The sequence below is a fragment of the Lepidochelys olivacea genome, assembly GCF_965140295.1.
Source record: "Lepidochelys olivacea isolate rLepOli2 genome assembly, chromosome: 3".
Lineage (NCBI taxonomy): Eukaryota > Metazoa > Chordata > Testudines > Cheloniidae > Lepidochelys > Lepidochelys olivacea.
The window spans coordinates 81,175,087-81,195,916 of record NC_140413.1 but is presented as its reverse complement, the minus strand read 5'-3'; the positions used below and the strand labels follow the sequence as shown (position 1 = coordinate 81,195,916).

The following is a 20,830-nucleotide window of genomic DNA, read 5'->3' as shown; positions in this document are numbered from 1 at the left end:
CGGCGCAGCTCCGCTCCAGCTCCCCGGGCGCAGGAGCTGGCCCGCCTCAACCTCAGCCCGCACCTGCCCAGCCCTGGAACGCTGCCGGCGCGAGGGCGGGGGAGCGGGGCCCCCTCATGGCCCGGGGCCGGCCGCGCAGAGCGCCACGTGGCCCGAGCCCGCCGGTGCCTCCGCCGCCGGGCAGCGGCTGGTGCTGCCCGTGGCAAGCGCCTGCGCGCTGCGGTCGCTTGCTGCCTGCCCCGGAGCTGGCGCCGCCCGCAGCCCCCTGGCGGCTCCCTGCCTATTTTAGTCCAAGCGGCCGCTCGCTGGCAGCGCCGGGGCCTGAGCAAGCAGCAGCGAAGTCCCCGGCGCCTCCGCCCTGGAGCCGGGAAACTTTTCCCGAGGCGCCCGGCAGGGGGCTAAGGGCCAGGTAAGGGGGGCGCGGGCAGGCTCCCGGCGCACGGACACGCACCCCCACCCCGCTGGGGCAGCTGCTCTTTGGGGCGGGGGGGGGGTCTCCGGACAGCGGCTGAAAGCGGAGCTGGAGCCGCCGCTTGCCCGGAGGGACCGGGCGAAACTTCCCCGGGGAGACGCGCCCGGGCCAGCCCCAGCCGGGTGCAGCCCCCGGCCGGACACGGGCGGCCCCGAGCGAAGTCCCCAGGCGGCCCCCGCCCTATAACCCCCATGGGCCCCGCTGCCCCCGGAGCCAGCCAGAGGGGGGTTGTGTCGGGGGCGGCTGCGGCTCCCGGGGTCACCGCCCGCCCCGCCTGCTCCCCCGCCCCGAGCTCCCCTGCCGGCTGCGGGGTCCCGCGGCGGGGAGAGCCGGGCTGAGCCGAGCGCTGCTCTCCCCGCCGGGTTCCGCTGCCCGGCCGGGCTGCGCTCCCAGCACCCACACCCCGCCCGTAGCGGCGTCCTGGCCCCGAAGCGCCTCTCTCCTCCCCGCAGACCGCTGCTCGTGACAGTCCCTGTGAACGGGAAGCGGTGGCGTTGTCTTTGTGGCTTGCTTTAGGCGTGGTACAAAGTAACTTCGCAACACTGGATGGGATACATGAATCCAGAAGGAGGACCGCATTCCAAATGGAAAATCAAGCTGTAGTATCACAAATATTTAATATCATCCGCGGGAAATGCTTAGTTAGGAACTAAGAACAACTGTAAACAGTCCATATTAATTGCCGAAATAACGGATTTCATTGAAACAGGTGCTTTCTACATTAGAACGCCATTCCTCTGTAAAAGGCTTCACTTTAAAAGTAGAACAGTAGTGAAATGCAGTAATTTTGTCTGAAATGTTTTGAGATCACTTAAAGGTTGAAGAGCTCCTGCTGCCTCATAAAATGTTCCATTTAGACAGAATATTGCTTGCATGACACTTGCTCTAAAGCTATCTTTCCTCTCTGATTAGTAAAGATATGCATGCAAAACAAAAATCTTTGTTTTGTAAGAATTCTGAGTTTATTTTCCCAACTGGAGTCCTAATCTCTCTACCTGATCCTGCAAATTTTCTATGTGTATAACTCCTTTTGCACATGGAGCACAGAGAGTAGTAGGTTTTTTTGTGTAGTAAGAGTCTTTCCACAAGAACCAACTAGGGGCCAAATCCTTCTCCCTTTACTCAGGGAAGTAGTCCTGTTGACTTCAGATTTGACTTTCTCTTGCCACCACTAAATAATTATATCTTAATTGAGTAAGAAACAGTAAGAGCAATTACATTAAGACCTGGTCTTTATATTTGCTTTTTTGCACATAAAGAAAAGGAGAGTAACACAAAGCATGAGACTTTTTTTTTCTAAATAGAATGTTTTACAAAATCTTCCACAACCCACCAGCTGTTCCTTAAAGCTTTGTGTACATTTAACCTGCCAATCACTTTATAGGCAAATATTTTATTTACTTGCTCTCTTATGAAATTGAATCATAGAACCACCTGGTAATGTCATAAAGATGTCATTGATGAAATCTGGCTTCCAGAAATTAGTTTTCTTGCCATTCTGTGGATTCATGGGAGTTTAGCTGCATACATCCAAGGGAAATGTATGCGGCAGTCAAAAAAGCGAACAGAATGTTGGGAATCCTTAAGAAAGGGATAGATAATAAGACAGAATATATCATATTGCATCTATATAAATCTATGGTACGCCCACATCTTGAATACTGCGTGAGGATGTGGTCGATCTCAAAAAAGATATATTGGAATTGGAAAAGGTTCAGAAAAGGGCAACAAAAATTATTAAGGGTATGGAATGGCTGCCATCTGTGGAGCAATTAATAAGACTGGGACTTTTAGCTTGGAAAAGAGACTACTAAGGGGCGATATGATAGAGGTCTATAAAATCATGACTGGTGTGGAGAAGAAGTAAATAACACTTTTTTAACACAAGAACTAGGGATCACCAAATGAAATTAATGGACAGCAGATTTAAAACAAACAAAAGGAAGTATTTTTTCCACACAACGCACAGTCAACGTGTGGAACTCCTTGCCACAGGATGTTGGGAAGGCCAAGACTATAACAGGGTTCACAAAAGAACTAGATAAGTTCATGGAGGATAGGTCCATCAATGGCTATTAGCCAGGATGGACCGGGATGGTGTCCCTAGCCTGTGTTTGCCAGAAGCTGGGAAAGGGTGACAGGGGATGGATCACTTGGTGATTCCCTGTTCTGTTCATTCCCTCTGGGGCACCTGGCATTGGCCACTGTTGGAAGACAGGAACTGGGCTAGGTGGACCTTTGATCTGACCCAGTATGGCCTTTCTTATGTTCTTATGAAAATGACTTTAGTGACCAAAAGAAAGTAAGAAAGGGCTTTCACCTGTGTAGAGTTGTTGCTATCTAGGCATGACACAATACTGTGTATGATGCCAGATCTTAAAGTAGTATAGAAAATCTTCAGGCAGGTATTTTATGTAGCATGCCAGTGACTCATTCAGTATCCCTTGAGTTGCATGTGCTGATAGTAAGGAAATTAGATGCTATTCAAGAGGGAAGCATAATACGACATTTTTAATTTTGAGGGAGAAGGCAAGTTTTTCCCTTCTCTTACAAGTTTTGTTGTAAGAAAATCTCTTAAAGATAAAATTTGATCAGCAGGAAATTTATTGGAGTAGGAGAAAAGGACTGTTAACTGAAACTAACTTTAGTCTATTTGTTTGTAAATTCTTGGGGCAGAGACTACTTTTTTGTAATATGTATGGTGCGTAGAACAGTGCGTGTCTAGAAGCTACCACAGTACAAATAATAAATAATAATAGCCTGATAGTTTGATTATATTGGGATAAAGAATTTATAAGTCTCTTCTGACAATGGTAGGCAGAAATGAATCTATTAATGTACTTGAAAGTGATACTAAATGATCTCTCTCTCTCTCTCTGGGTGTGCACGCTTCTGTATGGAGTTGCTTTTGTGATAGTCCATATGACACTTGTTCCAAAAAAACCCTACCCCCCTGTCTCAATTAAGCACAAATTAGAGGTATATTTTCAAACCTGAATGCCCAAGTCAAGTTAAACTATTTTAGTAACCACTAAAGCAGTGGTCTCCAACCTTTTTATGCCCAAGATCACTTTTTGAATCTAAGGGCAACCCAGGCTCTACTCCGCCCCTTCCCCAAAGCCTCACCCCACTCACTCCATCCCTCCCTCTCTCTGTCACTCGCTCTCCCTCACTCACTTTCACTGGGCTGGAAGAGGGGGTTGGGGTTCAGGAGGGGATGCAGGCTCTGGGCTGGGACTGAGGGGTTCGCAGTGTGGGAGGGGGCTTTGGGCTGAGCCTGGGGCAGAGCAGGAGGGGGTACAGAGTGCTGGTTCTGGGATGGGGGTCAGCGCTGGGGCAGGAGATTGGGGTCCAGAAGTTGGTACAGGGTGCTGACTCTGGGAGGGAGGTCAGAGCTGGGGGTTGCGGTGTAGGAGGGGTTTGGGGTGCAGGAGGAGGAGCTTCCGGGAGCGGCATGGGGCTGGGGTAGGCAGGGAGTCTGGCTTAACGGCAGCCACACTGCACCGCTGGAGATCACAATCGACTGGGAGATCCTCTAGGATTGACCAGTCAATCGTGATAGACCGGATGGTGACCACTGCACTAAAGTATCGCTGTTACCATACTGGAATGTGTTTTGGAACACGTGGGATAGGTAAAGTGATATCCCATGTTTTATCATGTTTATCTGTTTGAACTGGTAGCTAACTATTTTTCCTCTTTTGTAGTCTGGCTTTCATACTGGTGCATTGTGATGAACCAAACCTCAGTGTTTACTTCTTGGTTTGGAAATAACCAACCATGCTGCATGCACTTAATTTGTTGATGCATGAATTGTAGGATTGCCAGGGGGAGCTCATATGGTTATGCAACATACAAACTAATTAATTTTAAGCTGAACTGTGTTTGCAAGGTTCAAGTGCAGTTCATTAACACAGCTGTAAAACAGCTTTTAAAATATGCACTGTTATGGCTTAGCAGATTCCTTGAAAACAGTTTAAAAGCTGTAATGTGTAAACAGGAATGCCGTTTGATTTCACTTTACTGTTTTCTTTGCAAAATGCAATAAGTTTAAATCATTACATTGTTTGACCAACACAGTATGAATCATGTTTAACATATGTGAATTTTATTCAAGTTTTCTCAAGTGCAAGTAATTCACCATACTTGAAAATAAAAGATCTGGATTGTTTCATTCTGTGCCAGTAGGCTTCATGCACAATGTTCCCCCTTATCTGAAAGAACTAAAGAAAAGATGCTAACTAGCCTATTGTCTATAACTCAGATTTCTGCAAGAGTACTATGTGCTTTCTATGTGTTATTAGTCCCCATCCAAATTGGAAAAGAAACTGTAATGTTTTTTAAAAGAAAACATTATTTAGAATTAAAATGTAGATATCTCCAATATGGGCTATTGTCTGGTATGTTTTACAGTAATAAAGAAGCAATTATTGTAACTTACCTAAATTTTAAACAACAGTAAATTGTTAAAATTTTGAAGACAAAATATTTGTAACATCAAAAGCTTTCACTGTACATGATGCTTTTGATAAACCTTAAATAAATTATTCTATACTCATTTATTTTTTAATTCCGGGGCAGTTTAACAAGTTAGAAAAGGAATGAAACAATTAAAAATAGTATCCTTGACCTTGTTTCACATACAAATTCAACTAAGCTCAGTGAATTGAAAGTCCTGAGACAGAATACACATAAATACTCACGTTTGTTTAAGAACTTGTATGACTTTCTAAACTATTCTGTCAGTCCTTGTTGTAGTACACTTCTGACATCCTGTGCTATATTATTTTTTTTTCCTCAGAAAAGTTGACCTACATACACAGAAAAGGGCAACTTAAACTTGAAACAGGTTAAATTTTGTAAAAACAAGCTTTTATAAAGCTTACCACAAATGGAAGTGTTTCCACAATTATTGAAATTCCAGTGAAAACATTTGCTGTAAAGCAAATAAGCAGTGTTTAAAATGCAAACTTAAATGCACTAAAAATCTGAAAGTGAAACTGACCATAAACAAAAGTGAAGCTGAGTTCATTGATTTGTTCAAGCTGAGAGAAATGCAAAATATAAATGAAGGGTATAAGTGAGAGCTAAATCCAGCCAACCCATGCAGTTTTAACTAGTGCAGAAACCCACAGATCTTTCCTTCTGAATACTTAATATGCTCCAACTAAAGGGCAGTTTGCTTGAAGCCTGAATAAGTACAGTGTGTTATTGCTTTACCTCTTGACTGAATTGAAAGGACTGAAGTATTAGAAGAGCAAACAGATCACATCTTAAGTTTTTCAGAAATTAGTGTTCCCAGTATTCTGTGCAGGTGAATAATTAATATTCAAAGAATACCACAGCTAAAGTATTCAGTGACAAATATATGGTGATATAATACAGTTATGAAAACAGTAATTTACATAAGCAAAACATGTTCTGTATGGACTCTGCAATGTCCTCAAACACTTTTCTGCATATGGTTGTTTCAAATAAAATTTACATTTTTATCTGATTAATCTTTGATATGAACAGATATGAGGATAGCCTGTATCACAATTCTGGCTTAATATTTCCTTGTTTTGGGGGAGGATTAGTGGAATATTGCCATTCTATTTAATAATTTTTAATAAGGTTTTTTTCTTATTTTAATTATTTCTTAAAGCCCTCCTCAAAACACTTCCACAAAGCCAGTTCAGTACCTGCAGAAATACTACCGTTGGTTTTTAAAAAAAAATACTGTAGTGGTATGTGATCACAGCTCTTATGTCAGATATGTTGATCTCTCACTAACTGATTTGCTTCTATTGTGACAATGGAAGTTTTGCTATTTACTTCACAGGAAGCAACATGAACCCTTAAACTAAACTTTTCATACTTGGGAAATCAGATCTTGAATATTTTGATTATTATTAAACCAGAAGTTCATCTTCTAATGACAATTTTGACTACGAGAATGGAAACAACTCAGTGAAATTGTGGTGTTCCTATATATACACTAGTACTAGGCGCTTGTTAGAGTGGTACTAAATGGCAGAAGCTTTGCAATTCATAGCACTGTTGATTTCCCTGTACTGGGGATAAACTGAATAGTGTCTGTATAGTGGCCATTGTGTAGCCCTTGGAGCTATATGTCCTGCACCTAGAGGAACTAGGAAATATCAAGGAACACACACACTGTTTGCTCTGCTCTGCCAAGTACTTTGTTCCATTAGTCTCAATACCCTTGTGGCAAAAATTACCGACAACTCTTGGCCTCCCATAATTTACAGGAATGTTTCTCCCAAAATAATGGCAGAAGCAACTCTGATTTGGGGGCCTGATCCTGCAAGTTCTCTCTGTGCAGAATTCCCATTGAAATTCCCATGTGGTAGGTTTTGGAGGACTGGGTTCATTGTGAGCATATCCAGCTATAAATGCAGAGAATTTTTTCCATGGTCTTGGAGCCTTTAAATCTTCCTGAGCAAATGGGTTCCATTGCCATGGTGGTGTACATAAGAACGGCCATATTGGGTCAGACCAAAGGTCCACCTAGCCCAGTTCCTGTCTTCCAACAGTGGCCAATGCCAGGTGCCCCAGAGGGAATGAACAGAACAGGGAATAACCAAGTGATCCATCCCCTGTCACCCTTTCCCAGCTTCTGGCAAACACAGGCTAGGGACACCATCCCGGTCCATCCTGGCTAATAGCCATTGATGGACCTGTCCTCCATGAACTTATCTAGTTCTTTTGTGAACCCTGTTATAGCCTTGGCCTTCCCAACATCCTGTGGCAAGGAGTTCCACACGTTGACTGTGCGTTGTGTGGAAAAAATACTTCCTTTTGTTTGTTTTAAACCTGCTGCCTATTAATTTCATTGGTGATCCCTAGTTCTTGTGTTATGAGAAGGAGTAAACGGGAAATAAGCAAGTGTTTTTACCACACCAGTCATGATTTTATAAACCTCTATTATATTGCCCCTTAGTCATCTCTTTTCCAAGCTGAAAAGTCCCAGTCTTATTAATCGCTCCTCAGATGGCAGCCGTTCCATACCCCTAATAATTTTTGTTGCCCTTTTCTGAACCTTTTCCATTTCTAGTATATCTTTTTTGAGATGGGGCAACCACATCTGCATGCAGAATTCAAGATGTGGGCGTACCATGGATTTTTATAGAGGCAATATGATATTTTCTTTCTTATTATCTATCCTTTTCTTAATGATTCCCAACATTGTTTTCTTTTTTGACTGCTGCTGCATATTGAGTGGATGTTTTCAGAGAACTATCCACAGTGACTGCAAGATCTTTCTTGAGTGGTAACAGCTAATTTAGACCCCATCATTTTATATATATAGTTGGGATTATGTGTTCCAATATGCATTACTTTTCATTTCTCAACACTGAATTTCATCTGCCATTTTGTTGCCCCATCACCCAGTTTTGTGAGATCCTTTTGTAGCTCTTTTCAGTCTGCTTTGAACTTAACTATCTTGAGTAGTTTTGTATCATCTGCAAATTTTGCCACCTCACTCTTTACCCCTTTTTCCAGATCACTTATGAATATGTTGAATAGGACTGGGTCCAGTACAGACCCCTGGGGACACCACTATTTACCTCTCTCCATTCTGAAAACTGACTACTTATTCCTACTCTTTGTTTCCTATCTTTTAACCAGTTACCAATCCATGAGAGGACCTTCCCTCTTATGCCATGACTGCTTACTTTGCTTAAGAGCCTTTGGTGAGGGACTTTGTCAAAGGCTTTCTGAAAATCTAAAATCTGAAAATCTTTCTGAAAATCTATATCCACTGGATCTCCCTTGTCCCCATGCTTGTTGACCCCCTCAAAGAATTCTAGTAGACTGGTGAGGCATGATTTCCCTTTACAAAAACCGTGTTGACTCTTCCTCAACAAATTTATGTTCATCTATGTGTCTGACAATTTTGTTCTTCACTATCGTTTCAACCAGTTTGTCCAGTACTGAAGTCAGGCTTACTGGCCGGTAATTGCCGGCATCACCTCTGGAGCCCTTTTTAAAAATTGGCGTCACGTTAGCTATCCTCCAGTCATTCGGTACAGAAACTGATTTAAATGATCGATTACAAACTACAGTTCTGCAATTTCATATTTGAGTTCCTTCAGAACTCTTGGGTAAATGTCATTTGGTCCTGGTGACTTATTGCTGTTTAGTTTATCAATTTGTTCCAAAACCTCCTCTAATGACACCTCAATCTGGGACAGTTCCTCAGATTTGTCATCTAAAAAGAATGGCTCAGGTTTGGGAATTTCCCTGACATCGTCAGCTGTGAAGACCAGAGCAAAGAATTCATTTAGTTTCTCCGCAATTGCCTTATTGTCCTTGAGTGCTCCTTCGTCCAGTGGCCCCACTGGTTGTTTAGCAGGCTTCCTGCTTCTGATGTACTTAAAAAAATGTTTGCTATTACTTTTTGAGTCTTTGGCTACCTGTTCTTCAAATTCTTTTTTAGCCTTCCTAATTATATTTTTACACTTCATTTGCCAGAGTTTATGCTCCTTTCTACTTTCCTCACTAAGATTTAACTTCCACTTTTTAAAGGATGCCTTTTTGTCTCTCGCTCCTTCTTTTACTTTGTTGAGCCATGGTGGCACTTTTTTGGTTCTCTTACTATGTTTTTTAATTTAGGGGTGTACATTTAAATTGAGCCTTTATTATGGTGTCTTTAAAAAGTTTCCAGGAATTTCACTTTTGGCACTGTACCTTTTTAATTTCTGTTTTAACTAACTTCCTTATTTTTGTGTAGTCCCCCTTTTGAAATTAAATGCTATAGTGTGGGGCTGCTGTGGTGTTTTCCCTGCCACAGGGATTTTATATTATGGTTGCTATTATCAAGCGGTACAGCTATATTCACCTCAGATCCTGTGCTGCACTTAAGACTAAATCAAGAATTGCCTCTCGTGGGTTCCAGGACTAGCTGCTCCAAGAAGCAGTCATTTATTACTTCTGAGTTTGTGATGCCATTTGATAACTTGGTAAACTGTCTATACTGCAGGGCTGCCCAGAGGATTCAGGGGGCCTGGGGTCTTCGGCGGTGGGGGTCCTTCTGCTCCTGGGGGTCTTCGGGGCACTTCACTGAAGACATGGAGTGGAAGGACCCCCGCCGCCAAATTGCCACTGAAGACCCGGAGCGGAAGAAGTGGCGGCGGGTCCTTCACTCCAGGTGTGTCCGGCGGCACTGAAAGACCCCCCGCTGCCGAATTGCCGCCGAAAACTCTCATGGGGGCCCCTATGGGGCCCAGGGCAAATTGCCCCCCCCCCCCGACAGCCCTGCTATACCTTGGTATAAATAGGAAGTAAATTGAGTATGCAGAAGAGAGATGTTTTGAGGGACTTTATAAGGTTATGAAGTATTTTAAATGCTTGTCATTTTGTGAAACATTTTCATACACATTTTTAATCAAACTGAAATCTGGCATAGGAGGAAACTCTATTGACTTCAATAACCCTTCAAGACTAAGAAATTTAAGGTCAGGAACTGACCTTCTTTATCAAGTGGAAATAGTACAAGTGACACTGGATTTGTGGTGTTTTGGCTCTGTGCATTAATCTTGATATCCGCATGTATGTCTTGACAATGTACTGCTCTACTTTAAAAGATAGACCAAAATCACTAATGAACCTAAGCCAATCTGTGTTTACATGAGTTGAAATACAGGAGTTACAAAAGCTTTGAGTTAACTGGTAGTGGCTATCCAAAACCACCGGAATTCTAAGGCTGCACTGTGTCAATTTCGGTTACGTAACTTAATAAATGCTCAGTGTTGTGTGAACTAGATAGTAGTACTGATCTATTATCTTATTTACATCATACAGGCAGAGTCCCCCATAATATTTTGACCACAATCTCATTAAAAATGCAGCAGTTTACTTCATAGGAATTGGTATTGTATTAATTTGACAATTGGTAGACCTGGTATTGTTGACATTAAGCTAGAAATATCTATGCTATCAAAAGTAAAATAAACCACAACATAGGACCAGGTTGTCTTAAAAAAATCACTTGTTCTGCAGTGGACTAGCAGCAATCTCACTGCTCTGCCAAAGGATTTCAGAATAGAAGACTCAACAGCCATGTGCTTTTTGTCAATTTTGTTTCTTTGAGTTCAACAATCCTATATTTTGATCCTACTTGTCATGCCTAATGATCTCTCCATCTAAGTAACTTAAGAATTTTTATTTGTAGCAGAGATTACTCTTATCAACTCACTTGGTCAAAGTGCCAAATTCTGCATCTAGTTACATTTCTGTAGTAACTCCACTGACCCCAAGATTTACACTTGTGTGACTGAGAACAGAATTTGGAGAACAGCTCATCTTAAAGCTCCAGGATATCTCTTCTACAGGATTTAGGGTCCAATAGTGACAGATAGCTCCCGACTTTTAACAAAAAATATATATATGTAATGCACTGTGGGTGGAAACAAAGATCATGTTCCCCTCCCCCCCCACACACACACACTCTCTCTCTTGCAGATCTTAGTACTCAGAGACGGGCAGACCTCCAGAACTTCTCATCGGTACTGCCTCACTATATTCTTCTCAGCTCTTCTAGATTTCACCATTTTAGCAGACATGTCTTGGAATCCTACAGCTAATGTTCCTTTTCTTAGTAAATTAAAACAAATTAAAGCTCAGCAGCTAATAAATGTGCTATTGATCTATTCCATGCACCTCTCTGAATTGTCATTTCAATGGTGGTACTTCTGAACTGCTGGATCCTCTCAACACACCAGTAGCATTTCCTCTAAGTATTGACTTCAGTGGTTCCTGGAAAATCAGTTTCATTTGATGTCCCAAGAAATGTAGTATTTGCAATAGGTTTCTCTTTTTCCTAGTAAAACAGCAGTGGAACTGACATTGAAAGTTGGGTATTTTTCACTTTTAATTACACCACTGATGAATTTTGATTTTACACTTCCTACCAATGCTAGGCTCATTTTGGATAAGTATACTTTGTTTTAAAATCTGACACAGAAGCAAATATGTTTTTTAAATTCTGGTGATCTCACAGAGCTCAGATATTCAGTGGCTTTTCCTGGAAATAAATCAAAATGAGCAAAATGAATACTGGAAGTGTTAAACAGTATGATGTATATTCTAACATTTAGGCTAAATTACAGTAGTTCTCAAAGCCGGTCCGCCGCTTGTTCAGGGAAAGCCCCTGGCGGGTCGGGCCGGTTTGTTTACCTGCCGCGTCTGCAGGTTCGGCTGATCGCGGCTCCCACTGGCCGCGGTTCACTGTTCCAGGCCAATGGGGGCTGTGGGAAGCAGCAGCCAGCACATCCCTCAGCCCGCGCTGCTTCCTGCAGCCCCCATTGGCCTGGAATGGCGAACCGTGGCCAGTGGGAGCCGCAATTGGCCGAACCTGCAGGCATGGCAGGTAGACAAACTGGCCCGGCCCGCCAGGGGCTTTCCCTGAACAAGCGGCGGACCGGCTTTGAGAACCACTAGAACTCTAATGCTTTGTTACATACTGTTCTGTTAGTAGTTGCTTTTGAGAAATTCTTTCTATATTTTCATGCTTGTATTATAAGAGCAAGTTCCTTTGTACTTGGTGTACACAAAGACACTCTTAAACTGTGTGGCTTTACTTATACTAGACAGGTTTTTTGCATGTCATAGCTGAAAAGTGTCATTTTACATGTGATGAAAAAGGAACACCCTGCACTATGCTTATGTTCCATATTGACTCATTCGGGGCGAGATCCTTCACCCCTGAAGTCAGTAGATGCTTTGCCATTGACTTCAGGGAGTACAAAAGCATGTGATCTAATTTGTGCCAATAACATTTCAAATATTAAGAAGCACTCCTTACCATGTTGGGAAAAGTTATTTGTAAGTTTAAAAAAAAAAAGTAAACAAAAAAGCTAGATCATGCCCTTCCTAGGAAGGGAAAATTTCTAGTCTATTTTGGGTATCTCCACAGGGTCACCCACACAGTGAGGTGGAGGTGGTGGCTAGCCATAGGTCCTACATTATACAAGTAGGCTGGGGATCCATGAAAAACTCTGTAGACCACCCCCTCCCCAACCATGCTTGAAGACTTTGCTTGTGACTGGAAGGCTCCACCATTTCTTACACCAGCAGTTCTTATGCTGCCACTGTTTCCCTTGCTATGGGCATGATCCAGAGCGCACTGAAGTGAATGAGAGTCTTTCCATTTATTTCAGTGGGCTTTGGATCAGGCCCCCTGGCTTCATATTCAGACCTTCTCCGCAGGTTGTTAATTCAGGCATGAACCAACATTTACCGCTGTGACATTATGTCAGAGTTGAATTCCCTACATCAGAGGATCATGCCATCTAGCGCAGAGGTTCTCAAGCTGTGCTCCATGAACCACCAGTGGTCCGTGAGCTCCATTCAGGTGGTCCACGGATAGTTCCCTCTAAGGTGCACGCGCCTGGGCAGCCGCACACGAATGAATGAAAGGCCACCTGCCTAATTAGTGGAGCTGCGTAAGCATGGTTCCACTAATTAGGTGCCTGGACCCTGGAGAAGACGCACATGTAAGGTGAGGTGGTGGCCTTGGGGAATAGGAGGTAGGTGGGAGGGGGCAGTGGAGTGAGAAGAAGGTGTGGGGAAAATTTGGGACGTGCAGGGCTGCAACAGCCAGAGAAAGAGGCGACTTTCCCCAGCTCCAGGGCTGCAGCTGCCAGGGAGAGGACCCCCACTCCCCCCGCTCCTTCCCAGCCTCAGCTCTGTGGCTGCTGTGGCAGGGGAGAGGGGGAGAGACCCCCACTCCTTTCTGCCCATCTCAGTGGCTGCCACGGCGCGGGAGACACCTCCCCCTTCCCAACCTCAGCTCGGGGGCTGCTGTGGTGAGGGAGAGATCCTCCTCCTTCGCAGCTCAGGAGCTGCCGTGGCGGCGGGGAGAGGGCACATCCGTTGCATTAGAAAGGTAAGACTACTGATATTAAAATAGGAGTTGTGTGCTTTTATTTGTAGAACAAAAAAAAATGAAGTATATAGCTTTTATCCAGAGTGCTTTACAATAGTTAGCTAATGGTACAAACAGCATTTGGAAAGATCATTAAGTGGTCCACCGAGACCCTCAGCAATTTGCAAGTGGTCCGCGCAAAGAAAAGTTTGAGAACCACTGATCTAACGTGTTCTTTGGATCTACCCACTTGGCTGCCAAGAGACATTCCCTCCTCCCCAGGTTCCATTTCCAGCAGATCTGCCTCAACACATCTTGTTTACAGGGAGGCCTTCCCAACTAGTAGATCGTTTATTTTTGTATTTGTAGCCCTCATTTAAAAAGTTACTACTTGATATGTTTCAGCGTAACAGCCGTGTTAGTCTGTATTCGCAAAAAGAAAAGGAGTACTTGTGGCACCTTAGAGACTACTTAGAGACCCCCAGATCTCACTGTTAAATGTAAAACTCATTTGTTTTTCTTAGCTTTCTCTCAATAAGTTCTCCTCTCTCATACTCTGCAAACAAAATTCCCCCAAAATACAAATTAATCAAGCTATTGCTCCGACGAACTGTTTTGTTTTGTTCTTATTTCTGTTTGTAAATGCTTGGGAGGATCACCAGTACTACAGTGATGGGAGGCCATAGATACATAGAACACGCGTGGAAATCTGAACTGAAATTCAACCCCAACTGATAAATCCTATTAAAATATTAACAAGAATATGTTGGTACTTACTCCTACTTTGGTGTTAATGAAACTTGTATTGCACTGCTATCATCCTTGCAATATTGAATTTTGCTCCTTAAATTTTCTTTTTGATTTTTGTTTATACATGGTCCGTAGTTCAAAATATTAATAAACAGTGTTCTTGTATGTTAGCATATAATTAGTAAGGCTCTTGACATAGCTATAAAATAACCCCCACAACACACAATCTCTCCTTAATTTGAATAAGGAATCAGTCATGCCAAACTTGTCATTCCTTCAGTGCCGTAAAAGGACTGTTGCTGAATATCTGACAATTAGGGCTGTCGATTAATCGCAGCTAACTCGTACGATTAACTCAAAAATTAATCGCGATTAATCTCTGTTTTAATTGCACGGTTAATAAATTTCAATTTGTATTCTATTCTTTAAATATTTTGGATGTTTTTCTACATTTTCATATATATTGTGTTATAAATATTTGCACTGTAAAAATTATAAAGAAATAGTATTTTTCAATTCACCTTATACAAGTACTGTAGTGCAATCTCTTTATCATGAAAGTTGAACTTAGAAATGTAGATTTATTTTTTTTACATAACTGCACTCAAAAACAAAACAATGTGGGCTCTGAAATTTTAGAAGTCCACTCAGTCCTACTTTTTGTTCAGCCAATTGCTAAGACAAACAAGTTTGTTTGTTTGCATTTACAGGAGATAATGCTGCCCTCTTCTTATTTACAATATCACCAGAAAATGAGAACAGGCATTTGCATGGTACTTTTGTAGCTGGCATTGCAAGGTACTTTTATGACAGATATGCTAAATATTCATATGTCCCTTCATGCTTCAGCCACCATTCCAAAGGACATGCTTCCATGCTGATGACACTCGTTAAAAAAAGATGTGTTAATTAAATTTGTGACTGAACTCCTTGGGGGAGTACTGTCTGTCCCCTGTTCTGTTTTACCCGCATTCTGCCATATAATTCATGTTATAACAGTCTCGGATGATGACCCAGCACATGTTGTTCATTTTAAGAACATTTTCACTGCAGATTTGGCAAAATGCAAAGAAGGTGCCAATGTGAGATTTTTAAAGATAGCTACAGCACTTGACCCAAGATTTAAGAATATGAAGTGCTGTCCACAATCTGAGAGGGACAAGCTGAGAGCATTCTTTCAGAAGTCTTAAAAGAGGAGCACTTGGATGCGGAAACTACAGAACCCAAACCACCAAAAAAGAAAATCAACCTTCTGCTGGTGGCATCTGACTCAGATAATGAAAATGAACATGCGTCAGTCCTCGCTGCTTTGGATTGTTATTGAGCACAACCAGTCATCCGCATGGACACATGTCCCCTGGAATGGTGGTTGAAGCATGAAGGGACATATGAATCTTTAGCGCATCTGGCACATAATTATCTTGCAACGCTGGCTACAATAGTGCCATGCGAATGCCTGTTCTCACTTCCTGGTGACGTTGTAAACAAGAAGTGGACAGCATTATCTCCTGCAAATGTAAACAAACTTGTTTGTCTGAGCGATTGGCTGAACAAGAAGTAGGACTGAGTGGACATGTAGGCGCTGAAGTTTTACATTGTTTTGTTTTTTTATTGCAGCTTTTTGGGTACATAATTCCGCATTTGTAAGTTCAACTTTCATGATAAAGAGATTGCACTACAGTACTTGTATTAGGTTAATTGAAAAATACTATTTCTTTTGTTTTTTACAGTGTAAATAATTGTAATCAAAAAGAAATATAAAGTGAACACGTACACTTTGTATTCTGTGTTGTAACTGAAATCAATATATTTGAAAATGTAGAAAACATCCAAAAATATTTAAATAAATGGTATTCTATTATTGTTTAACAGTGTGATTAATCACCATAACTATTTTAATTGCTTGACAGACCTACTGACAATATGTTGTTAAGAAAGATATCTAAGACAAGGAAAGTTGTGTTTTTTTTGTTTTTGTTTTTTGCTAGAAATGAGGTGTGCAAATTTTTAACAGTGAGAGTAATTAACCATTAGAATAACTTAGCTAGGGTGGATTTCCCCCTTCACCTTACTTCTTTAAGCCAGAAGTTATGATGAGCTTGAGGTTGGAGCCACTTGGTGAAATTCTGTGACTTGTATTGTGCAAGAGGTCAGACTAGATGAACATAGTGTCCATTTCTGGCATTAAAATCTGTGAAATCTTATCTGAGCTAATTTATGCAAATGTTTGTATAAATGCTCCTCTCTTTTCTTCACTTGGCCAGATCCGATCACGTTATGGATCTAACCAAATCGGAAGGATACATGAGTCGGTGAGAAAGAACATGGACTTCTGAGAACACTAACTTCCTAGATGCTTAAAATAGAAGAGCGTAGGATTATGGTGATCAGTTACCAGTGGCTACAAAGATGGAAGAGCAATGGACCCCTTTACCTGTACCTATATAAATAAAGTTTTAGAAAGCAGAGAGAACTTAAACTGAACCAAATAATTATTTCAGCCATGGGAGATAATGAAAGTTTTTGGGAGAGCTTGATATATGCACATCCTACCTGTGTAGCCTGGAAGCAAGAGGCAGAGGGATCTGTCTACCATCTAGCTAGTATTCTATTTGTTGTTGGCTTCATGGGAGGAAGTGGATTCTTTGGGCTAATGTACGTCTTCAGTTTGCTTGGATTGGGTTTTCTCTGCTCTTCTGTATGGGCTTGGCTGGATGTATGTGCTGCTGATATATTCTCCTGGAATTTTGTCCTGTTTGTGATATGCTTCGTACAATTTATTTATGTAACCTACCAAGTTCGGAGTGTTTCCTTTGAAAAAGAATTCCAGGAACTCTACAGTTCTCTTTTTCAGCCTCTGGGAATCTCCTTGACTGTTTTTAGGAAGATTGTCTTGTGCTGTGATGCAGAAGTGGTTACTTTGGAGAAGGAGCATTATTATGCTATGCAAGGCAAAACACCTATTGATAAACTCTCTATGCTTGTGTCTGGAAGGTTTGTATCAGTTTGTTCTTATCTATTTACAGGGTGGGTTTTTTTTTTCATCCTTCCAAATATAAAAGTAAACAGTAATTCCTTATTTGTATATTGTTTGCTCACAATTAATTCAAGTACCAGAGATTAAATAGGTTGACAGTTTAAAAACTGTAAACATGTCCAGGAAGTCTCCCAGCATGAGAACACTTTGAGCCCAAAAGCTTAACAGCTTAAAGAACAAGGAGACTAATATTTTTTCAGACCATTGTATTATACCACTTCAATTTTTCCTTAAGTAATTCAAATAAAGGGAGCATGAGTGCATTAATCAATGTGTACACTGTATTTGTTTTAATAACATAAGAATATTTTAGAAGTGTTATCTATTAGTATAACCTGACTAATGAATCCAATGAAGTGAGCTGTAGCTCACGAAAGCTTATGCTCAAATAAATTTGTTAGTCTCTAAGGTGCCACAAGTCCTCCTTTTCATTTTTCTGACTAATATGGGAAACAAAATTGTTCTACACCGTTTAGCAGTGAATGCTGTGTTTATTTTAATAGTGTATCACTACATTATAGCCTAGATTGTACCTGACTGCTTCATGGGTGTCCAAGGAGTGGAAAAAGGCATAAGAAACAAACAGCCGCCCTCCACGACAGCTGGGCACAACTACTGTCCCTACTAGTGTCTGCATGAGTGCTGCAGGGGTAGTGTCCATCCCTCCACATTGGCCAAACATGCAGGGAAGTGTATGCTACATTCCTTCCTGGGGTACGACAAAAGACTTGCACCCCCATGCCCATGGGAGATGAGAGCATTAAGCCCCATCCTGAGTAGCCCTCAGAGAGGCATACAAGGTCCAGTTGAGTCCTAGATAATTTTTTAACTCATGAAAATCTTGGTCTGTGGAGGACTAGGCCATTCATACAGAGACCCAGTGTCTCCATGCTATTCCCCTGGCCTTAATCACAGCTTCTGAAACAGCATTATCTTGCATGGGAAAACCATATATGTTACATGAGGGATGTCACCCCAGAGGGCTACCATACCCCCTCTCACCTCAGCCCTCTAAAATGCAGAGCCACAAAATAACAAAGGGGGTTCTATAGGTCTTCGAAGAAGAAGGTGAATCATGCTTTTTCACCATTTCTATGTATATCCGCCATATCAGGTCACCATATGCCTAACATTCAGCCCTTCCACATGCCAGTCACCTTTAGAATGATCTTGCCGTGAGTAAGGACTATAGGAATTGAACTTTAGTTGCTTGCTTGCTGTTTTGTGTGTGCTTGTTCCAACTGCATATAAAAACTTAAAGAAAACAGTATGAACAAATCAGCATAGACCCCACTGACTTCAACTCCCTATACTGAATATTAAAGTACCTCACATCTAGCTGCTGTTTAATATTAGAAGTAACTTACTATTCTGTCTACTTTTATGAGTGCAAAATTGACATATCCACTGTATTTTGGTAGGATCAGAGTGACAGTTGATGGAGAGTTTCTGCATTATATTTTTCCCTTTCAATTTCTGGATTCTCCTGAATGGGATTCCCTTAGACCCACAGAAGAGGGTATTTTCCAGGTAAAACATGAGGGGTTTTTGTGTACTACTTTAAACTGTTGCATAGTTAATTACTTTAGAAATTAATGTACTGTATTATTTTTGTTACTGAAAATGCCAGACTTGAGTCTATAGGGGAGGGAGGTCTGGTTACTCAATTGATTGGTGAGGTCTGTATTCTGTTGGTATCTCCTTTCTATTTAGTTTTATATTGTTGCTGCAAAATCTGATTGCTTAGAAAAAATGATTGTGTTCAGCATTTCAGAATTAGACTGCCTTTGTATTCTGTACTGGTATTTTTACATTTCGTCTAGGCTGACAGCTAGAGAACTTCCGGATCCAAGGAAACTAGAAATTCTTGGTTTCTTCCCCACCTGTCCTTTATCTGCAATGAGTCTTGGGTCATATTCTCAGCTGGCTTAAATTGACATAGCTCAGTTAACTTCAACTGTTGTAGATACAGAGCAGAAAGAATAAGGCACATGCACAGGCAGCAATCCAAGAAGCGCTAGTGGCACTTTCAGAGGACTATTTGTAGGATTTCTGTGGCCAATTGTCATAAATCCTGATTCTGCAGTTTTTACTTATGCAGCTTTCCCACTGAAGCCATAGGAGTTTCTTCTGAGTAAGAAGAACAGGCTTGAGGCCTTCATACAATTGTATAGTCAACATCAGCACACCAGAATTTAGCTATTTTTAATCTCATTTTCAGGTAACTCTTACAGCAGAGACAGACTGTCGATATGTGGCTTGGAGGAGAAAGAAACTGTATTTGCTGTTTGCTAAACACCGTTTCATCTCACGTCTGTTTTCAATTTTAATTGGGAATGACATTGCTGATAAACTATATGCCTTGAATGACAGAGTGCACGTAGGAAAAGGACTTCGATACGACATCCGGTTACCAAACTTCTACCAAGTGGCAGTACCAGGGACACCCAAAGTGCAACCTGCAGAACAACTTGTGAGCAATTCAAGACAAAAGTTCACTAACTTTGGAAACTGTGACTCTTCTAAAAAATAATACACACAAAAAATGATAAATTAAATAGGGAAATACAAGTTGTTAACAGGAAAATCAAGCTGAACAATACCTAGTAAAGCCAAACTTGATTGAAAGTGCCATTTACTTTAGTTAAAATAACTTGCATCCCTTTTCTCCCTGCTGAGCCAGCTGGTTGGCTTGTACATTTTGACTAATTATGCATTATGATTAATTTCTTTTGTTGGTCTTATTACTTTTGGGGGGGGGGGAATGAATCATGAGGGGATGAAGCTTTAGTGTAATTGTGGTGCCTTCTGTGGTTTTTTTTTTTTTTTTTTAAGATATTTGTATAGCGCTCTTGATCATATGTATTCCAACTTACTTGTCATAATGAATTATGGAATCCAACAAGCAAGTTATTTTGAGTTCCTTGTTACATTCATAATTACAATATCTGGACCTGGTCTTTTTTTTAAACCATCAGAAGCTTAGAGAAGATTACTTTAAAAACATTTTTTAACTCAGATTGTCTTGTTTTCTTTTTTTAAAAAGGGAAATGACAGAATGTGAAATGCACAGTAAGACAACTTTTTTTTTTCCATTCAGTCCATGAACAGTTGATTTCTCTGAGGCTATAGGAAAGAAGCATTACAAAAAACACTAATGTAATTGCCGACGTGAAAAAAAAGTAAAGCAATCAATGTAATTGCGGCAAAGTATATAATAGGAAAAAAATTGTGTAGTGCTTTTAATAGAATGTGATGCTATAGTAACTAGACTTAAAAGGTGTAAGTTCCAATCATAATGTAAAATAAATACTGTACAACAATCCATCACTAACACATTTAAGTCCAAATTTTACAGCAACCCTTTCAGCCAGGTTTGTCATAAAGCGACACAAATCAGTAAATACATGGGGCTACCGACATAAAACAGCAAACTATTCTTCTTAGTAGTGAAGTACTCCTATTCAGCTTGCAAAGTCACTTTTCTGTGCCTATAAACTTTTTAATTTAAAATACATCTTCTCCCTAGTATGTGTGGGTGTCTTTAATAGTTTATGAGGATTCAAGATCAACATTTGGTTGGGGAAAGCTAGTTTTATACTTTTTCCAATTGATCTTGAGGTCATGGTGCCTTTGGGGAAGAGGTGTTTGAATGTCTTTCTTAACTTACTTCCTTGCTCTATGCTTGATGCATGCC

General features: G+C 41.3%; 2 protein-coding genes across 2 annotated transcripts in view; both read left to right on the top strand.

Annotated features, from left to right (window-relative positions):
* Nucleotides 1–301: 301 nt before the first annotated feature.
* Nucleotides 302–19,927, top strand: POPDC3 (popeye domain cAMP effector 3). The gene is made up of 4 exons (XM_084622640.1): nt 302–409; nt 16,361–17,090; nt 18,555–18,663; nt 19,355–19,927. Exons 2-4 carry the CDS (start codon nt 16,600–16,602, stop codon nt 19,664–19,666), a joined length of 912 nt encoding a protein of 303 aa, XP_084478766.1. The 5' UTR covers nt 302–409; nt 16,361–16,599; the 3' UTR covers nt 19,667–19,927.
* POPDC1 (popeye domain cAMP effector 1) overlaps nt 329–20,830 on the top strand; it is a 93,708-nt gene continuing 73,206 nt past the window's right edge. The window contains exon 1 of the mRNA XM_084622639.1: nt 329–409. The gene's annotated coding sequence lies outside the window, so the exon portion shown is untranslated. The remainder of the gene's footprint in view (nt 410–20,830) is intronic.

Coding starts and splice junctions, on each gene's coding strand:
- POPDC3 (XM_084622640.1), top strand. CDS start 16,600: ATGGGAGATAATGAAAGTTTTTGGGAGAGCTTGATATATGCACATCCT. Junction 17,091..18,554: donor TCTATGCTTGTGTCTGGAAG/GTTTGTATCAGT, acceptor GTATTTTGGTAG/GATCAGAGTGACAGTTGATG. Junction 18,664..19,354: donor CAGAAGAGGGTATTTTCCAG/GTAAAACATGAG, acceptor TCTCATTTTCAG/GTAACTCTTACAGCAGAGAC.